Source organism: Montipora capricornis, unplaced genomic scaffold (genome assembly GCF_036669925.1).
Source record: "Montipora capricornis isolate CH-2021 unplaced genomic scaffold, ASM3666992v2 scaffold_467, whole genome shotgun sequence".
NCBI classification, from domain to species: domain Eukaryota; kingdom Metazoa; phylum Cnidaria; class Anthozoa; order Scleractinia; family Acroporidae; genus Montipora; species Montipora capricornis.
Window position 1 is genome coordinate 210,001 of NW_027180203.1, and position 17,500 is coordinate 227,500.

The 17,500-nt window shown below is 39.5% G+C and overlaps 1 protein-coding gene across 1 annotated transcript in view; it reads right to left on the reverse strand.

Annotated features, from left to right (window-relative positions):
* The window catches only part of LOC138036204 (hephaestin-like protein), a gene marked incomplete at its 5' end in the record, with an annotated part of 32,047 nt that overhangs the window by 13,423 nt on the left and 1,124 nt on the right, over nucleotides 1-17,500 (reverse strand). The window contains 9 exons of the mRNA XM_068882559.1: nucleotides 270-495; nucleotides 1,787-2,026; nucleotides 5,852-6,101; nucleotides 8,611-8,820; nucleotides 9,285-9,449; nucleotides 12,153-12,390; nucleotides 13,100-13,286; nucleotides 13,567-13,888; nucleotides 16,804-17,112. Of these exons, the coding sequence (XP_068738660.1) occupies nucleotides 270-495; nucleotides 1,787-2,026; nucleotides 5,852-6,101; nucleotides 8,611-8,820; nucleotides 9,285-9,449; nucleotides 12,153-12,390; nucleotides 13,100-13,286; nucleotides 13,567-13,888; nucleotides 16,804-17,112 (2,147 nt within the window). The remainder of the gene's footprint in view (nucleotides 1-269; nucleotides 496-1,786; nucleotides 2,027-5,851; nucleotides 6,102-8,610; nucleotides 8,821-9,284; nucleotides 9,450-12,152; nucleotides 12,391-13,099; nucleotides 13,287-13,566; nucleotides 13,889-16,803; nucleotides 17,113-17,500) is intronic.

Sequence of the window (17,500 nt, forward strand, 5' to 3'; positions counted from 1 at the left end):
AAGAATAATTGATAGAATTTACTAAACAATCGGCTAAATTGTTCCAAAAAACGTTATAAAAATCTGCAGGAAGCCCATCCGACACAGGCGTTCTTTCCCAGTTCATGCTTTTTAGTGCTTGTAAACATTCCGTCTTGGTTAGGGGGCCTTCGCATTTTTCCTTTTCCTCCTATTATTATTATTATTATTATTATTATTATTATTATTATTATTATTATTATTATTATTATTATTATTATTATTATTATTATATATTACGCAGTTTTTACCTTCTTGCAAATAATGAGTGGCCCAACCAGACCGCTATTCGTGTCCTTTATTGGGTCCACATCTGAATAGTACGCCCATGTGGCACATGCAGGACCATCCGTTCCGGGCCCCGCCCGATCAGGAACCTTCCAAGTGTACGTGTATGACTTCCCTGGTTCTATCGCGTTATCAGCTTTATCGGCGCCCCTTGTGTTATCGTTGTAGTTTGAGCCCTCGTTGCTTTTGCTAGAGAAACAGAAAAGATGGCTGTCAGTTTTAAGACCGCTAGGAGTGATCGAATGATCCTCTTCTCAGACGTGGTTGTTTCTAGATTTATGTGCTCTTTGCCTTTTTTTTTTTGTCTTATTTCAAGGGGACACAGTTTTTGAATGGACCTAGACGTTGTTTTAAAACTCTTTCACCCTTGAACCGGCCATCTCGTTTGACAATAGCTAGTGCAAAAGCTATAATAACATACATGAAAAAAATTACTCCATTCTGATCGGCTAAATACAACATAGTGCATAGAACAGGTAATTCGGTGCAAAATGAAGAAATAAACCAAGCAATCTAATTGGTCAATGAAGAAAGAAACTCAGAGATCAAAGGCTAGCCCTGGTTAGCGCAATTTATGGCGCAATAATTGCATGATTTCGTGATATGCGTGCGTTGCTTCTGCTTAACCATCTTGATTTTTTTAATTTATGTATTCATAAGTAATCACACGAGTTTTCTCGTGCAATTTGGAATAAATAAGCACTAGTCAATTTTTTTTCAAAGACTACAAATTGCACTTCCGTACTTTGGTCGGCTTTGAAAAAAATTACTTTGTGTGCTAACTTATTCCAAATTGCACTCGAAATCATGTGATTACCAGTACTAAGAAGAACTCTTAGAAGGGAGATCGTTAAAGGGCGCATAGTTTTTTAGTGGACCGAAATGTTGCTAATTTCTACATATGTGACATTGAAAGAGACATTTTCTGTGTTGATTGGCGTAAAGGCTGTTCTACAAATAGATTGCCTGAGAAAACTATGGGGAGTCAAACTGGCGATTTTATATCGGCTGAGTTACAGTTGATCTCAACCAACCTGACCTCGCCGAGAGTTTTTCAACAGCTAATTACACTGCCTGTGGTACTGTGCTCTACAGCCAGATGTAGTTTGAAAACTACAGGTTAATGTGTCACCTCGTTCAATAAAGACTTTTTGTTGTATTGTACGTTATCGTATCGTATCGTAAGGAGAGATATGGGAGTTGATGGCGCCTGGTAAAGAGCTCGTTGATCGAAAAGCAGCATGGACCAAGCCACCTCACTTATGACCAGAAATGCACGAAATTAGAGGCACGCCCAATTTTGATATCCAACACGAATTGTCCCTTTAAGTCTAAGTCTTATTCCTAAAGGGGTAGCGTTGTTTAATATTTTATCGCAATGTCTTATAGTGAAGTTATAAACAAAATCTCTTCTTATTAAGATTCCGAACAATTAAACTAAATTTAACCACAATACAAAAATTCGAAGTTTACAATGTACCTGTAATACAACCCATGTGGATGCATTGAATATTTTCGAGAGGCCATGTTTTTGAAAACCACTTCAATGGTGTCTCCAACTTCAGCGTGCAACATTGGTCCCAAAACTCCCAAGTGTTTATCAGCAGTCGTCCGTGACATTTCCTTCTTGAACTGTGCGTCGTGGTATTCACGATACACAACTTTCTTGTACTTTCGTCCAATTCGGTTGCCTGTTTTTTCGGTAAAAGTTCTTGAATCTCTGAAAAACAAATAAATCACGACATTTGAAAGGGGTCAAACCTCGATGTAAACGAAGTACCTCAGCTAGTGAGTCAACCATAACAGTTTATACCACAGGAATGACACCTTAATTTTTTCGAAGCCATCGGTGTTTTTTTGTGCAAACTCTAGAGCAAAAGCAGAAATGACGTTAAAGATTTCCCCATCTCGGCAGCCAACAACACTAAGCTGAATGAAAAACTTTTCATTCATTTGCATGTAATTTCTCTTGCGTTTGCGCTTTACTGGGGTCAACGCACACTCAAATGAATCAGCCATGCGACCACCCTTACTTCATTAGACCGCTGAACACTTGACTCAGTTTGTCGAGCATCGGACTACTGAGTGCAGGAGGTCGCGGGATCAAAAACTCCGGCCGGACCGAAGAGTAGCCTAGGGCATGGAGTGTGGTCTGTTGTGGTCTGTCCTTTGTGGCTAGAGGGCCGTAAGTTAGAAAACTGTAAAAGGTTAACCGGGTCTCTCTCTCTCTAAATAAAGTTATCGTATGGTATCAATTGAGTGTCGAAAGTAATTTGAGAATGGCTTTGGTTTTGCATTACTTCAGTCAGTGATTTGTTCAAAGTTCTCGCGCCATTTTTACTACCAATCAGAAGTAAAACCAAAACCAATCGTGGCTTGCGCGTGCACATTTTCCAGCGCTTTGTGTCGGCTACGTGTAATTACTTCGAGTTTTGATTGGTTTACTGGATTTTCTCCGTCGTTTTTGATTGGCCAAAGTAATTACTTTGGTTTTGGTTTTGGTTTTGGTTTTACGACACTCAATTGAAAATCGCTCTATTACAGCAGTCTACTAGTGAAATAAACTGTGTTGATCAGACCCCCATTGTTCAAAGCCCGGATAACTTTATCCCGTGGATACGTCACTATCCAGAGTACAAGATATAGTTCACACCAAGAGATTATGAAGGTAAGAGAAGTAATCCCTCATACTGGCCCTATTCCCATCGTAATCCCTGTTAAGTTATTTTTAGATCTCCTGCGAGATCCGGTATTCCCACGAGGGTTAACTGATAGCCAATCACATGTCCTCATTTTTACCAATGTTGACAGCTGAGCGAATTCCCACGCAATGATCCCGTCGTTCGCGATTTACCATCAAACAAAAATGGCGGAGGATGGTGAGACAAACTCATATATACATTTTGTGGACGAACGTGACTTGTTGACTACAGAGTTAAGCGATTACAATGACTTACGTTTTGAAACCTGCATCTTGGAAGGAACGAGTTATGTAACCGACAGGATTTTGTACAGAATGGCAAATGGAAGACTATAGTCGATAAGTACGATCTCTCTGACTTTAATAAACGCATTCTCGGTTTCCTTTGCGGGATTAAAATATGATGACTTAATTCTTATATGGTGATAAAGTAGACAGATAGAGCTCAACAACAGTACCAAACATGAAAGGAAAACTTGAATCAAGTGTCCGATAAAAATTTTTGAACCCGTGTTATCGGATTCAAGTGAATTTGCAAAGCACGTATGTTAAATATAGCTGTCTCCTTAAAAAAAGATTTAACACGGTTTCGTATATGGCACAACCTTGAATGTGGTATCATTGAAAACTAGACAATTAAGCGATTTCAGTTATAGATATTCGAAACCTGTATCTTGAAAGGATCGAGTTTTATAAGCGACAGAATTTTGTAAACATTGGCAATTCGCAGACTACAGTCAACAAGTAATATATCGCTGACTTGGTTAACGCGTTCTTGATTTTCTTCGCGGGATTAAAATCTGACGACTTAATTCTTAGATATTCATAAATTAGGCAGATATCAGACATGAAAGGAAACCTTGAACAGACAGTGCGATAAAAATGTATGAACAAGTGGTATCGCATGGAAGTAAATTTGCAAAGCACGCATGTTAAATATACCTGCATCTTTCAAAATTATTAAACTCGGTTTCGTACATTGGACAGTGTTGAAATTGGTGTCACTGTAAACAACACAGTTAAGCGATTTGAATTATATATCTTTGCATCTTGTATCTTGAAAGTAACGAGTTTTATAGGCGACAGAATTTTGTACACAATGAAATATCGCGGACTACAGTCACCCAAGTAACATATTCCTGACTTGGTCAACGCGTTCTCGATTTTCTTAGCGGACTTAAACTATGGTGACTTAATTCTATGACATTCATAAATTAGACAGCTAACGCTTTCAAACAGTACCACACATGACAGGAAAATTTTAATTGACCGCACGATAAAAATTTTTAAAACCGTAAGATCGGATTGAAGTCAATTTGCAACGCACGCGTAAAATATAGCTCCCTCTTACAAATTATTTAACACGGTTTCCTACATTAGACAAACGTAAAATTGGTATCAGAGGGAATTATACTGTTAACCAATTTCCATGATATATGATTGCAAACTGTATCTTGACGGGGACGAGTTTTGTAAGCGACAGAATTTTGTAGACGATGAGAAAGTGCGCACTAAAATGGACAAGTAACTCAATGCAATCAAGGTAAACATATCTGCGTCTGACAAAATTATTTAACACGGTTTGATAGATTGAAAATTCTTCAAATTGGTATCACTGTAAACTAGACAGTTAAGCAATTCCAAGGATGTATGTTTGAAACCTGTATCTTGCAGACAATGAATTTTATCAGGCCATGAAACTCAATTTTGAAAACGGTGAGTAGCATCGTACAGAATTTGCTGCACTTTCCCTCCTCCACGAAACTTCCACGTAACGCGCGCGGTAACATTATCCGCGGGAAAATTGATATCATCTAAAAATAACCTAAGAGGGATTACGATGGGAATAGGGCCAGTATGAGGGATTACTTCTCTTACCTTTATAATCTCTTGTTCACACTCAACCATTTTATTACTTTATTATACAGAAAATGATGAAACACCAGGATTTCTGCTTTTACTAAAAAATAATATCTTCACCGCCCACAGTGAACATATAATTTTTATCTTTCACATGTGAGAATATACGTGTCGTCATGGTAACGAACACGATAAGCCAATAAAACGCGAGCGTGGCCTTCATTGTAAGATACTTTTGTGCTTCAATATAATTCTTCTCTACTACATTAACATTTTTATTGCAAAATTATACATAACTTTTGTATCTTGTTTCATGTTACACAACATGCGTGTTTTAGCGGTTGGTGACCACTTTTTCATCATTTTGAAAATGAATAAAACACGTTGTTTTAAATCTGGACATTTCATCAATGTCTATCAGGAGCCCATCAGTAAGAGCTTGCCTCCCCCATACAAGCCCTATGAGTCAACCTTTGCCCGTATATTCTATTTTTAGAACGCCACGAGTTGTTCGGCACTGCACGCGCTGTTTAAAATAGCCAATCAGAATAAATTCATTGTCTAACGAAGACAAAAATAGCAAAAACAATGTTCGCAAATTATGCGAATTGATGTAAATTAATGTAAATGTCAGTCTCCTGCTGAAGGGTTGGTTCTAAAAATAGAAAGATACGGGCAAAGGTTGACTCAAAGATATAGTGCACATGGAGGCTCCTACTCATGGGCTCCTGTATCTGTATAATAAACAGAACATTACATGGCCGCTTGGGGATACGAATTTTATCTTCTCGTGCTCGAAGATAACATTCCTATCCCCGCGCGGCCATGTAATATCCTCTATATAAACGCTTTCGGTCAGATGTGCTTGGAGAGTGCATATTCAAGGCTACGTGCAATGAGCCAAATAAAGTATTTGCCACAGATAGAAACTATCGGATCGTAGTCATTAAACTGGGGCCAGTAAGACTGTTAGATTTTACTAACTCGTTATCCTCCAGTTTTTCTCCTGCTAAGACATTCATTCCAGTTGGTGCATAGTCCCACTCTATTTCAACAGCGGCTATATAATAGCGACGAACTTTCCCCGAAGTCGTCACGTCAGGACGATTCGCACAATTTTTGCTGCGGACTACGTATTTAGCTTGCATCCCTGCTGAATAATGGTCGTTGGTCCTGCAGACTAGTGCCCACTCTCCCGCATTATCTGGAGTCATCGTTAATGTTGCAAAAACACCTGAAAAAAATAATTATTAACCATGCTTCTCACAAAAAATGCAATTTCGAAGTCAAGCCATGATTACAAGTAGAATGAAATCGCAAGGATCGAAGAACAAGAAAAGAAAACTAATTGCAAAGTTTTAGGGTTGGAAACACTCCATCTGCTCAATGTTCTGTTCTCTGTAAAGGTCTGGCCAGACGCTCGCAACATTTCAACTCAACATCTTGCAACATTGTTGCGCACAACATGTTGAATACGTTTGGCCACCCTGTTGCGATATGTTGCAACATGTTGGATGATGTTGGATCAAATTTGCAAATGGTCAAATTTTTCGTGCAGCATTTTGGATGTTGCATCATGTTGTACTCGTTTGGCCACGTTCTCGCAACACTCTTGCGTTAGGGCATGCGCGTTAGGTCCATTTATTGCGCACCAGGGGCCTGGGGCACATGAACATTGACATTTTGCCTTGAAAATGATACATACATACATACTTTATTGAACCTCCCCAAAGGGGCTTTTCAGGAACAATAATAATTATAAAATAATAATTTACATAATTATTTAAATTATTTACAAGATTAAAATAACCAATCATCACTATCAATTACATAACTACTCATCACGATATTAATCACTTCCTAAAAAATCCCTTAGCAGTTTGTTCCTTAAACGCTTCTTAAAGATTATTTCGTTACTACAAAGTTTCAAATTAGATTCCAAGGAATTCCATATGCTAACAGTTCGGTAATAAAAAGTTCTCTGTCCAGAGGCAGTTTTAAAAAGAGGGATATTTAAAAATTGGGAACTCCTGGTTGTATAACTATTTACATCAGAACGTTTGGTGAAAATAGTGCTCAGGTATTCAGGGGCACGACAATTCATACATTCAAAAGCCAAAATGGTATTTCGATAATAAAGCTGACTGGATACTGGAAGCCACTTAAGGCGTTTCAGTTCAGGCGTAACATGATCATATTTCCGAATTCCACTTACTATTCTACACGCAAAGTTTTGTACCGATTGTAGTTTGTCGATATTTAACTTCGAGCAGTTGGCCCACACGTTCGAACAATAAAACAATTTGCTAAAAACTAAGGCATTAATAACTATCAAAAGGGTCTTTCTGTCGAATGCATGTTTGACGCGGTTAATCTGCCCGAGAGAAGACATGCACGACGAAACGGTCTTAATAATGTGATTGTTGTACGATAAATGTGGGTCCAATAACACTCCCAGGTCCTTTGCAATTTCACTAGGTGATAAGTCCTTCCCTAATAAAGATAGGGTGATATCTTGAAGCTTGGGTAGCATTTTTCTGGTACCAAACACCATAAGTTTGGATTTATCAGGATTTAGCAGTAAATAGTTTCTGAAGCACCAGTTACACACTTTAAATAAATCTTCATTCATTTCTGCCACGGCAATGTCTTTGTTCTGAAGCTTGAAGGAGACTTGAAGCTTTGTATCATCTACGTAGCTATGGGAAATGCATTTCTGTGGAACAGCAGGAAGGTCGTTTACATAAATGCTAAAAAGGAGTGGGCCCAGGATGCTACCTTGTGGGACACCACTACTTAGTGGCAGGGACTCGGACAACGTAGAGTTTATCCTTACAACTTGCTGGCGATCACTGAGGTAACTGCGAAACCACTGGAGACAGGTGTTAGAGGCGCCAACATCCTTCAACTTGAGTAACAGAATTTCATGACTGATGCTATCGAAAGCCTTGCTCATATCCAATAACACCATTGCCGTCAGTTCACTTTTATCAAAGCCGCTAAGTATTGAAAATGTTGCGTGCGTTTGGCCAGCCCCGTTCAACACATTTGGCAGCATCATGCAACAATGTTGCAAGGTGTTGCGTTGAAATGTTGCGAGCGTTTGGCCAGGCCTTAAGACTATATACACCTTATTACAAAATGGCCACCATTTTAGCATCCTTTCGTTTGTTTGCACATTAACCCTTGTTGTCTCGTTCAAGGTTAAATATTCTTTTAAATTTTAAGTTTAAGAACGAGGCAACGACGGCTAATTTGCAAGCAAACAAAAGAACACTAAAAAACGGCCATTTTGGAATAAGGCGAATGAGGGAATCTTTGCTGGCGTCATTGTTACGTTTTGTTTTTGGCGCGAAGGGCAAATTAACGAGGGGCCCCTCCCCATTCCCCTCGCGGCTTCGCCGCTGGCTAATATGCCTCTCGTGCCAAAAATACCACCAGCTACCCAGGCTACTCTCAGTCGAGAATCCGTGGGCCAGAATCCTAAATCCTTGAATCTGATTGGGTAATAGCGTGCTCGTAACTGGTCCAGCTTTTAACGATACGGACCACGGTCCGAAGCTTTTTCCGCGCTGATTGCGGAAAATTGAATTTGTTGCGAAAGTTTTCAAACAACGGCGACAGTTATTCGAAAACAACTTCCCGAGATGACCAAATATGTAAGGAAAATATAAACTCGGAAGAAAATGGAAAGTGGATTTTAATACCCTGCTCACAGAAGGCATCGTGGAATTAATGAATACCTGGAAGAAGGCTAACTGTATCCTTCACACTGCCTTCGTGCGTAAAGGTGTTGCCATAAAAGTAGGCCGTGTGCATATCGACTTCATTTCCCAAACCAATCAGATGCCACGATATAGCCTGTCCCCAACACATTTCTAGCCCCGGCAAGTTGGCGTACAGGTATCCGTTAATACCATGCATTTTGTTGCTCTCCTTGTAGTCTTCGTCCTCTAAAAAAGAAATTAAAACAAATATTCATTTGTTTGGCGTCATTCCCAAATCATGGCCACTTACCATTTGTTTTTTCCATTTATCATCATCATCATTTAGGGTGCAGGGATGGCGCTGTGGTGAGAACACTCGCTTCCTACCAATGTGACGCAGGTTCGATTCCCAGACTCGGCGTCATATGTGGGTTGAGTTTGTTAGTTCTCTACTCTGCGCTTATACTTAACGCCGCGTTGCTTAACGCTTATGCTTAACGCATTAAGGCGTTGACGCCTTAATGCGTCAACGCTGTTTTCACGGTGCTTGCGTTTATGCTTGCGCTTGTGCTTGCGTCGCTAATGAAAACCAGGCTTTAGTGCCTCTGCGCTAAATAAAGTTGACACTTAAATAAAGTTGATGATGATGATGATGATGATTATTATTATTATTATCATCATCATTATTATTAAGATTATTGGTCTCCTACCGTCATTTATGAGGCTTGGGTTGGCTTTCATTTTTTTGTTCTTCTCATGATACCAGGACTCGCTCTCATCCGTGACAGTAAAAAGCAACACAAATTCTTTAACCTTTTGTGTTTTGTCGTTGTTTAATGCTCCCTTCTTGCAAGTAAGCAGTGGACCAATCAAACCTACGAATGCAAATGTCATAGAGTTACAACTAGTTTGAACCAAGGTATTGCACACTTTGAAGGAATTTGATCGCGCGGAAGATTGGTATAGACCGCAAATAAAAGACTACTCCAAACGAACCAATCGCTGTTCACAGTCTTCACGTCATGGTTGATCTGTGGCTCGACAACCAACAACCAATAGCATCATGCTACTGCTGACCAATCAGCTAAGTGACCTGAATAGTGACCTTAACCAATCCACTGACAGCACGCTTTTCAGTTGTATATGAAGATGACTTCCGCTCTGGCTTTCAAGATGTAAGTCATTATAAACAGTCCTCCTTAGCACAACCCACACAGACGATCAAACTCAATCACGGTAAAACTTGATAGAATTATTAAACAAAGGCTTTATCGTTTACATTGCGCAGTTTTCTTTGAATTAATATACCAGAGAATATTTCTCCAATATGCTTGGCTAAGAGAAATGCGCGCACGCGCGAACGCACCCACACACAAACGCACCGCTGTCTGATCCCCAACTAACTGAGTGACCTTTTCCGTTTGGCGGAAAGACAGAATTTGCAAAATTTTACAATGCCTTGATTCATACCCTCGTTTGGACGAGAGACGCGACATCATCTGTATAAAGACCTTTGAGAAGATTTTTATGCCCGGCTCCCGCCTTAACAGCCTTGTTTCTCCGTCAAGGGTTAGCGCGCAAGACCGTTTGTTACGTAAGTCTAACAACTATTCGTTATTCAAATGTAGAACCGAAAGACATAAGTCAAGTTTTTTCCCAACAATGTGCAGAAAGTCATATGGTATATAGCATTAAGGGTTGGGAAACCTATAGAGTATTCTTAGAGTAAACTTAAAGTAAATGTTTGTATATATTTTTTAATAGTTTCTTCAAAATTGCAATTCACTGTATTGTAAACGGTGCGATTATTTTGAGAATAAACACCATCATTATTTAAAAATAGAGGAACCGTAGCCAGGGTAAAACACCTTAAAAAATTGTAAAAACGTTCACTGGCTATATATAGTTAAAACTTTCGAGCTTTCGGCTGTCAGGCTACAGCCTTCAACGGATATGAATGGCAAAAAATGACAACTACAATATATACAAAAATAGGTGAGACTATAAAAAGAATATATTAACACGGGCAAAAAAAAAAAATATATATATATATATATATATACAAGTGTAAAAAAAACTAATTGTTCTTTTTTAAAAGAATAGAGTATTGATTAGGGAGCGGCCTTGAATTGTTATCTGCATGATCTGTCAAAGCGGTGTGCCATGATTCTAGTGTCTTGCGGGTACGAGAAGAACCCTTGTCAATCACTTGGGAATTTTCAAAGTCAATAGAGTGATTTGAAGAGCAAACGTGTTTAGCGATGTTGGAGCCTCTTGCGTAAGACTTCACATTCCTCATATGTTCTTTTTTTTTAGTCTAGTTTCAAAGGATCTGCCAGTCTCGCATGGAGTTATGTAGGCGAGACTGGCAGATCCTTTGAAACTAAAAAAAAGAACATATGAGGAATGTGAAGTCTTACGCAAAAGGCTCCAACATCGCTAAACACGCTTGGTCTTCAAATCCTCTATTGACTTTGAAAATTCCCAATGATTGACAAGGATTCTTCTTGTACCCGCAAGACACTAGAATCATGGCACACCGCTTCGATAGATCATGCAGATAACAATTCAAGGCCGCTACCTAATCAACACTCTATTCTTTTGAAAACGAACAATTAGTTTTCTTTTTTTTTTTGACACATACATGTATTTTTTTTTTTCAGTTTTAATATATTCTTTTTATAGTCTCACCTATTTTTGCATATATTGTAGTTGTCATTTTTTTCCATTCATATCCATCGAAGGCTGTAGCCTGACAGCCGAAAGCTCGAAAGTTTTAACTATATATAGCCAATGAACGTTTATACTGAATTTTGTTAATACCATTATTATTATTATTATTATTATTATTATTATTATTATTATTATTATTATTATTGATTTTTTTCATTATCTTTGGCTTAGGATATGGTTGCCCCGCATAAAATCAGAAATCTTCAGTTCTGTTCAACTTAATGACATAAATATCACAAAAATACATGAAAATGACGACACCGATGATAGAAAATATACACACAAAACATGATTGGTTTCATCTTTTAAATCCGAACACCGCAAAGAAACACTCTTGCGTGAGCCTATTCAAGGGATACGAGTTTAAATGAGCGTGCGTGGAAAGTGGAAAATGTTCGGTTTACTAGTGCGCGTCGTAAGAGTACACTAGGGAGTTTAACAACGACCACAGCTACCGCGGCGACAACGCCAAGAAACAATACCATCTTTGGTTAAAAGGGGACAGATAATCGTGCTGTGCGTGCGGCACGAATTCGAGCACATATTTTTGCGTTGCTCTGTATAACGACGTGAAATCACCAAAGTTGAGGTTTTGATGACAACATGAACACACATATGTACAACTTTCATTTTCTATTTTTGCTCTAAAACAGCATGTACCAATTTATTTTTAGGATACCTCGCTAGCATTGGGTGTCGCGATCGAGGAGGAAAAATCGCGAACACCGACGATAGTGCAAAGTTATATTTTGAAGCGACGTTTTCAGCGACGTCGTGGACATAAATCTTAAAGTCCCTTTACTCGAGCGCTTGCAAGCTCCTGTACGCTTGGAACATAGACTCACCCGAATATGTATCTTTGACCGGATCGACGCTGGAATGATAAACCCACGTGATACATTGAGCATCAGTCGAAGTTGGCCCAACTTCCTCGGGCACAGTCCAGAGATAGGTGAAAGTTTGACCGGGTAAAACACTATCATCTGCCTTCTGAGCTCCGGATGTACCATCTTCATACAGGGCTCCCTCGTTCGACTTGTTGTAGAAAACTCCGTGTGGTTGAATACTAAAGTTATGGTTGGCCTGTGAGCAATTAAATTAAGACGGAGAATAAACTGTCTCTGAAGAGAGTTCCTCTAAACATATTAATCATAAAAATTACAATTTCCTAGATGGGGATTGGTTTTAAAACTGCTATTTTCCACTAATTCACTTGCCAAGGTTGTTATCGGACAGTTCAATAAGCCAATCACATTCAAAGTTGTAGTTTAATACAACCAATCACAACCTTGGTTTCAATCTCCATAGAAACACTGTATAGTGACGAGCAGCGGAAGAAAAAATGTGATGAAAAAAGGCGAAAAGATAAAGAAAGAGCAAGGGAAAACAGACAAATTTATAGAAATGAGCAGGCCGGACTTGTCGTATGGTAAGCAAAATAGTTGTTGAGGAGCTCTGCTTTTAGGCTTGCCTATATAGAAATATATCTTATTTTTAGCGATCACCAGATAATTAGGGAGACACTTCTCAAAACTTGGTTGTTACCCAACCGAAAACCTCCCCTCGGTGCCAGATACTTAGCTTGCAACCTGACCACTTCCGGTACAAAACCAAATCATCTTACTTGACTCGACTACCCCGTGAACGCAAATATCTTTTCTTTTTTTTTTTTTTGTGAAAGCAAAGAGATCGAACTGCACCAAACTTCGATGTGTTCTTGAACTTGATTATGTCAGTTTACTATTTATTCGTAATTTATTTTTTTTAATAGACTGAGTGCTCTGTCCCTTACGTTGTTCTTGAAGACCACTTCAATTACATCACCAACTTCTGCGCGAATGACCGGACCCAAGAAACCAAGATAGGCGGGTTTCTTTACTTTCTTTGTAAAGGTGGGGTCCGTGTACTCTTCATAAATTGCCTTCAGATAGGTTCCTCCAATCCTTTGGTCATTTTGCTCAAAGAAAACAGCTGAATCGCTGGGAAAAGATAAGCAAAACGTGAAAAAAAAAATCAAAGAATCATTCGTTATTTTTTAATGTTAGCTTGTGACATTAGAACCAAAAGACTTAGAACAACATTTTCTGCCGAAAGGTAACTGTCTCCTTAATGGGAGAACTCCAGTTTTATGCAGAAACATAAAAACTCACTGGTGATTTTTTTTATTGCTATATTTCTTTACAGAAAAAAACTAGGGGTAAAAGTCTCATAGGCATCTGCCGCATACGTTTTATCGAACTGCACAAGTTAAGTGTTTACCTCCCAGGTGCAGTCAGACTCTCTCCGTCCATTTTATTGACATTAGATGGCCCATAGTTCCACTCTATCTCGTTTGCGGCAATGAAGTATGTTCTCTTTTTCGAGCCACTTACAGTTGGCACAGCGCCAGTTTTCCCGGGACACTTTGTGACGTTGAACAAAGTGTACATGCCGGCGTTATAGTGATCATTGACGAGACAGTTAAGCATCCACTGACCGAGATTTTGCGCCTTCATAGTCGCAGTCACAAAAGTAGCGGGAAGAAGAGAGGCCACATCTTTGCGATGGCCGTCGATTGTGAAACTCTGTCCATGGAAATACGCTGAACAATGACAAATATAGGGAAAAAACATTTAATTAAGCCAAAGTCAGCTCCATAAAGAACAAACAAGTCACCATAATTCAATGATTCTCTTTCACTTGTAAGCCTCGATCAGGGTTTGTTTTACCTTTAACTTACACGTATACCAACAAATGCAATGTTCTCATTATTCGCTCCCTGGGAGACATAAAGCGCCCTGGGAAAAAGACACACGCCCCAAATCACGCGCAAACAAGCAAGTAAATATACACGCAAGCAAGAGATATCTTGCTCCTCGCGATAACCTCCGTGCGCTTACACTGTGCGTCTGACTAAAATCTTCACGGGCGACGTAGCAGCTCTCGTAAGGTACAATTATCTCGCGATCCAAACCAAAGAAGTCACTTCGGAGAGGATTTGGCCAAAATGGCTATTTCTCTTAAAGTGCCCATAACCCCAAAATGTTTTTTTCGCTAAAATGAATCTTTGCACCTGTTCGAAACGCATTGCGGCCATTTTTTCCTTTTTCTAACAAATCCTGCCATTTTATAGGCTTCGAAAGTTGCGAAAATCCAAGCATCTTTTGTTCACGACCGAGTCAGAAGGGGAGTGGGTCTATTCCTGTTTTGACGTCACAATCTACTACATGCATTTTTACAAAGAATTAATGCAACGTAGATCAATGCGTTTTGAACAGGTGCAAAGATTCATTTTAGCGAAAAAAATATTTTGGGGTTGTGGGCACTTTAAGACGACTCTTGAGAAATCGAGAATAGTACCACTTATTGTGAGAAAGCGATGACGATGATGATAATTTATAACACATAATACGCCTTTCAATTACTTGAGAGTTGCTAAGTCGAATTATTAACGTTTCAATCTCGGATATTGCCTATCTGCCGTTCTGATTGGCTCACTCAATCTCGGTTATGAGCTCATATACCGTAATGACCTTATATGGAAACTGATTGCGTCGGTCTTTTGGTAAAAGCTGAGACAACATCCTGTAATTAAAACAGTTCAGAATTTAATGAAAATTTTATAAAACAATTAATGTATTCGCGCCTCGTTGGGTATTTACCATCTCATATCCAACGCGCGCTCATGGAATAATTGTTAATTATCTCGTAGGAGACGACCTTGTTTTTGGAAGGGGAAGGCCTGTTACCAAGGAAACAGAAAGGCTGTAAAAGAGCATCACCTGGTACCAACGACCAGCTATTTTAATAATAAGGGCAAAACAACTAAACCAAAGGCTTTTGATATGGTCCCAAATCCATGATTTCAGTGTGGCAGAGTACATAGTGGTGCACCCGCGGCGTTGTTGGCGAATGGCATGCAAAAGTGGCAATCAGTCCTAACATCAAAGGAGACTGGCTGAAAGCGTTAAAAGTGGAATTTTCCATGGGGACTTATTGTCACCACTCTTGTCTGTTATAGCCCATGTATACCCCAATGGATACGAGTTCGTCGTAAAACCAAGATTAACCACTTTCTATTTGTGGATGATCGGAAGTTGTCTGGCAACTTCTAGAGGGATTGGGAAGATGTGGAAATTCGGAACCAAAGTGCTGCCATGTTGCATCTTAGAGCGGTTTTCAATTGAGTGCCGTAAAACAAATACCGAAGTAATTACTTCGACCAATCACAGAAGGTGCAAACAGCGTAATGAAAAAATCCAAATTCGCAGCAATTTCGTGTAACTTGCTCAAAGCGCGGGAAAATCGGGTGTGTAAGTCGGAATTGGTTTTGGTTTCCCTCTCACTGGTTGATAGGCGACCCAAACTCGCGTTACGCGCGAGACGTGGCTGTGACAAGCGTCACGTCAGCAACAACACTATTCAAGGCAATAGCAAAGAAGCGAAATGTTATCAATGAATGAACGAAATAAAGTAAGTTAACTCACCTCGTTTATTTTGTTTTGTCTTTTTGAGCCTTTTTTTGACTGTTTTGGGACGTTGTTGTTTGAGAGGCTGTCGTAATCTTCCAAAGACAAGGTCAAGGCGGTCAAGGCTGGACACAGCGATTCACGGAAAAATGCACTCGAAAGCCTTTTTCTCGCCGCAAAGCGAGTTCGCTGCGCAGTTGTTTCTTCCAACGAAACGAAAATAGTCTGTTTTCTTCCCTGATCAGCTTGCTGAAGCATTATCAGTTCGGCTCGAATGAGAAAGATTTCCTTCACATTTCCAGACCGGACAATTGTCCACACATGCTTGTGCTCGTCTTTTCGACTACGGGACTGAAATTAGGGATCTTGCCCGCCTGCATGTGCCATTTACCCCTCCCGTACACACAAAGCGTTTCCCCACAGTCCACGTTAGTCCACGTATATTTTCACGAACAGGATGCGACGGTGTACAAGAGGGGTAAGTAGCACTTGCTTGCATAGTGCTTTCAGCAAGCTGATCAGACAGGAAAGAAAATAGACTATGCTCTTTTCGTTGGAAGAAAAAACCTGCGCAGCGAACTCGCGTTTCAGCGAGCAAAAAGGCTTTCGAGTACATTTCTCCGTGAATCGCTGTGTCCAGCCTTGTCTTCGTCTTAGGAAGATTACGACAGCCTCTCAAACAAAAACGTCCCAAAACAGTCAAAAAAAGGCTCGAAAAGACAAAACACAATAAACAAAGTGAGTTAAATTAATTTATTCGTTCATTCATTGATAACATCTCGTTTCTTAGCTCCTTCGTCGTGAAACCAACTCAAAAAGCAAAAACAAATTGCCTTGAACAGTGTTGTTACTGTGTGAAGCTTTTCACAGCCACGTCTCGCGCGTAACGCGAGATTGGGCCGCCTATGTGTCAATACAAGGGAAAATGGAAAGAAAGTATACATGGGCAAATATGTCACATATCGTATTAAAATTTTAAAGCGATTCGCCAAACGATAATACACAGCCTCTCCTTGCACTCCATTTTTTTACCAACTTATAGACTAACCTGTGTGGATGTCAACTTCATTTCCAATCCCCGCTAAATGCCACTTGACAGAGTCCCCAAGACACAGGTCCAAGCCAAATAGATTTCCATAAAAGTAGCCATTGATAGCATGCATTTTGTTGCTTTCCATGAATTTTTCATCATTGCGATCTACTGTGGACGAGTTACCGCAGTATTCCTTAATATTTTCATCCAGAAGCCAACTATCATTTTCATCCAGCACAGTAAACAAGCCTATGAACTCCTTGTCGACTCCTGCCTGTTGACCTTGGGAGGATAAAGCGCCTTTTTTGCAAGTCAGCATAATACCTAAATAGTAAATTAATCAAAATTCATCATCGTTCACAGAAATACAGGCAACTGGATTTCAATGATGCTCTCAATGTGACTGCGCGATGCAGTTATGAGCTATGCTGTCAGTCGCTATTTGACTTTTTAGCTACGTGATGCAGCTCAAAGACCCACATTTCACCCTTGCTCACCAAAGAGTATCCAGTAGCTCAGTGGTTAGATTAATCAAAGTATGCCTGGAAAATAAGTCCCAACAGAGTTTTTTTTTTTTTTTAATGAGTCAAAAATTAAACAGTTTTACATTAATTAACATGCTTTGGATCAGCTTTCAAAAACCATGCACCATAATTTTAACCACTATGGAAAACACAACATGAACCGTTTTTTTAGCATTGTTCAGCTGTGA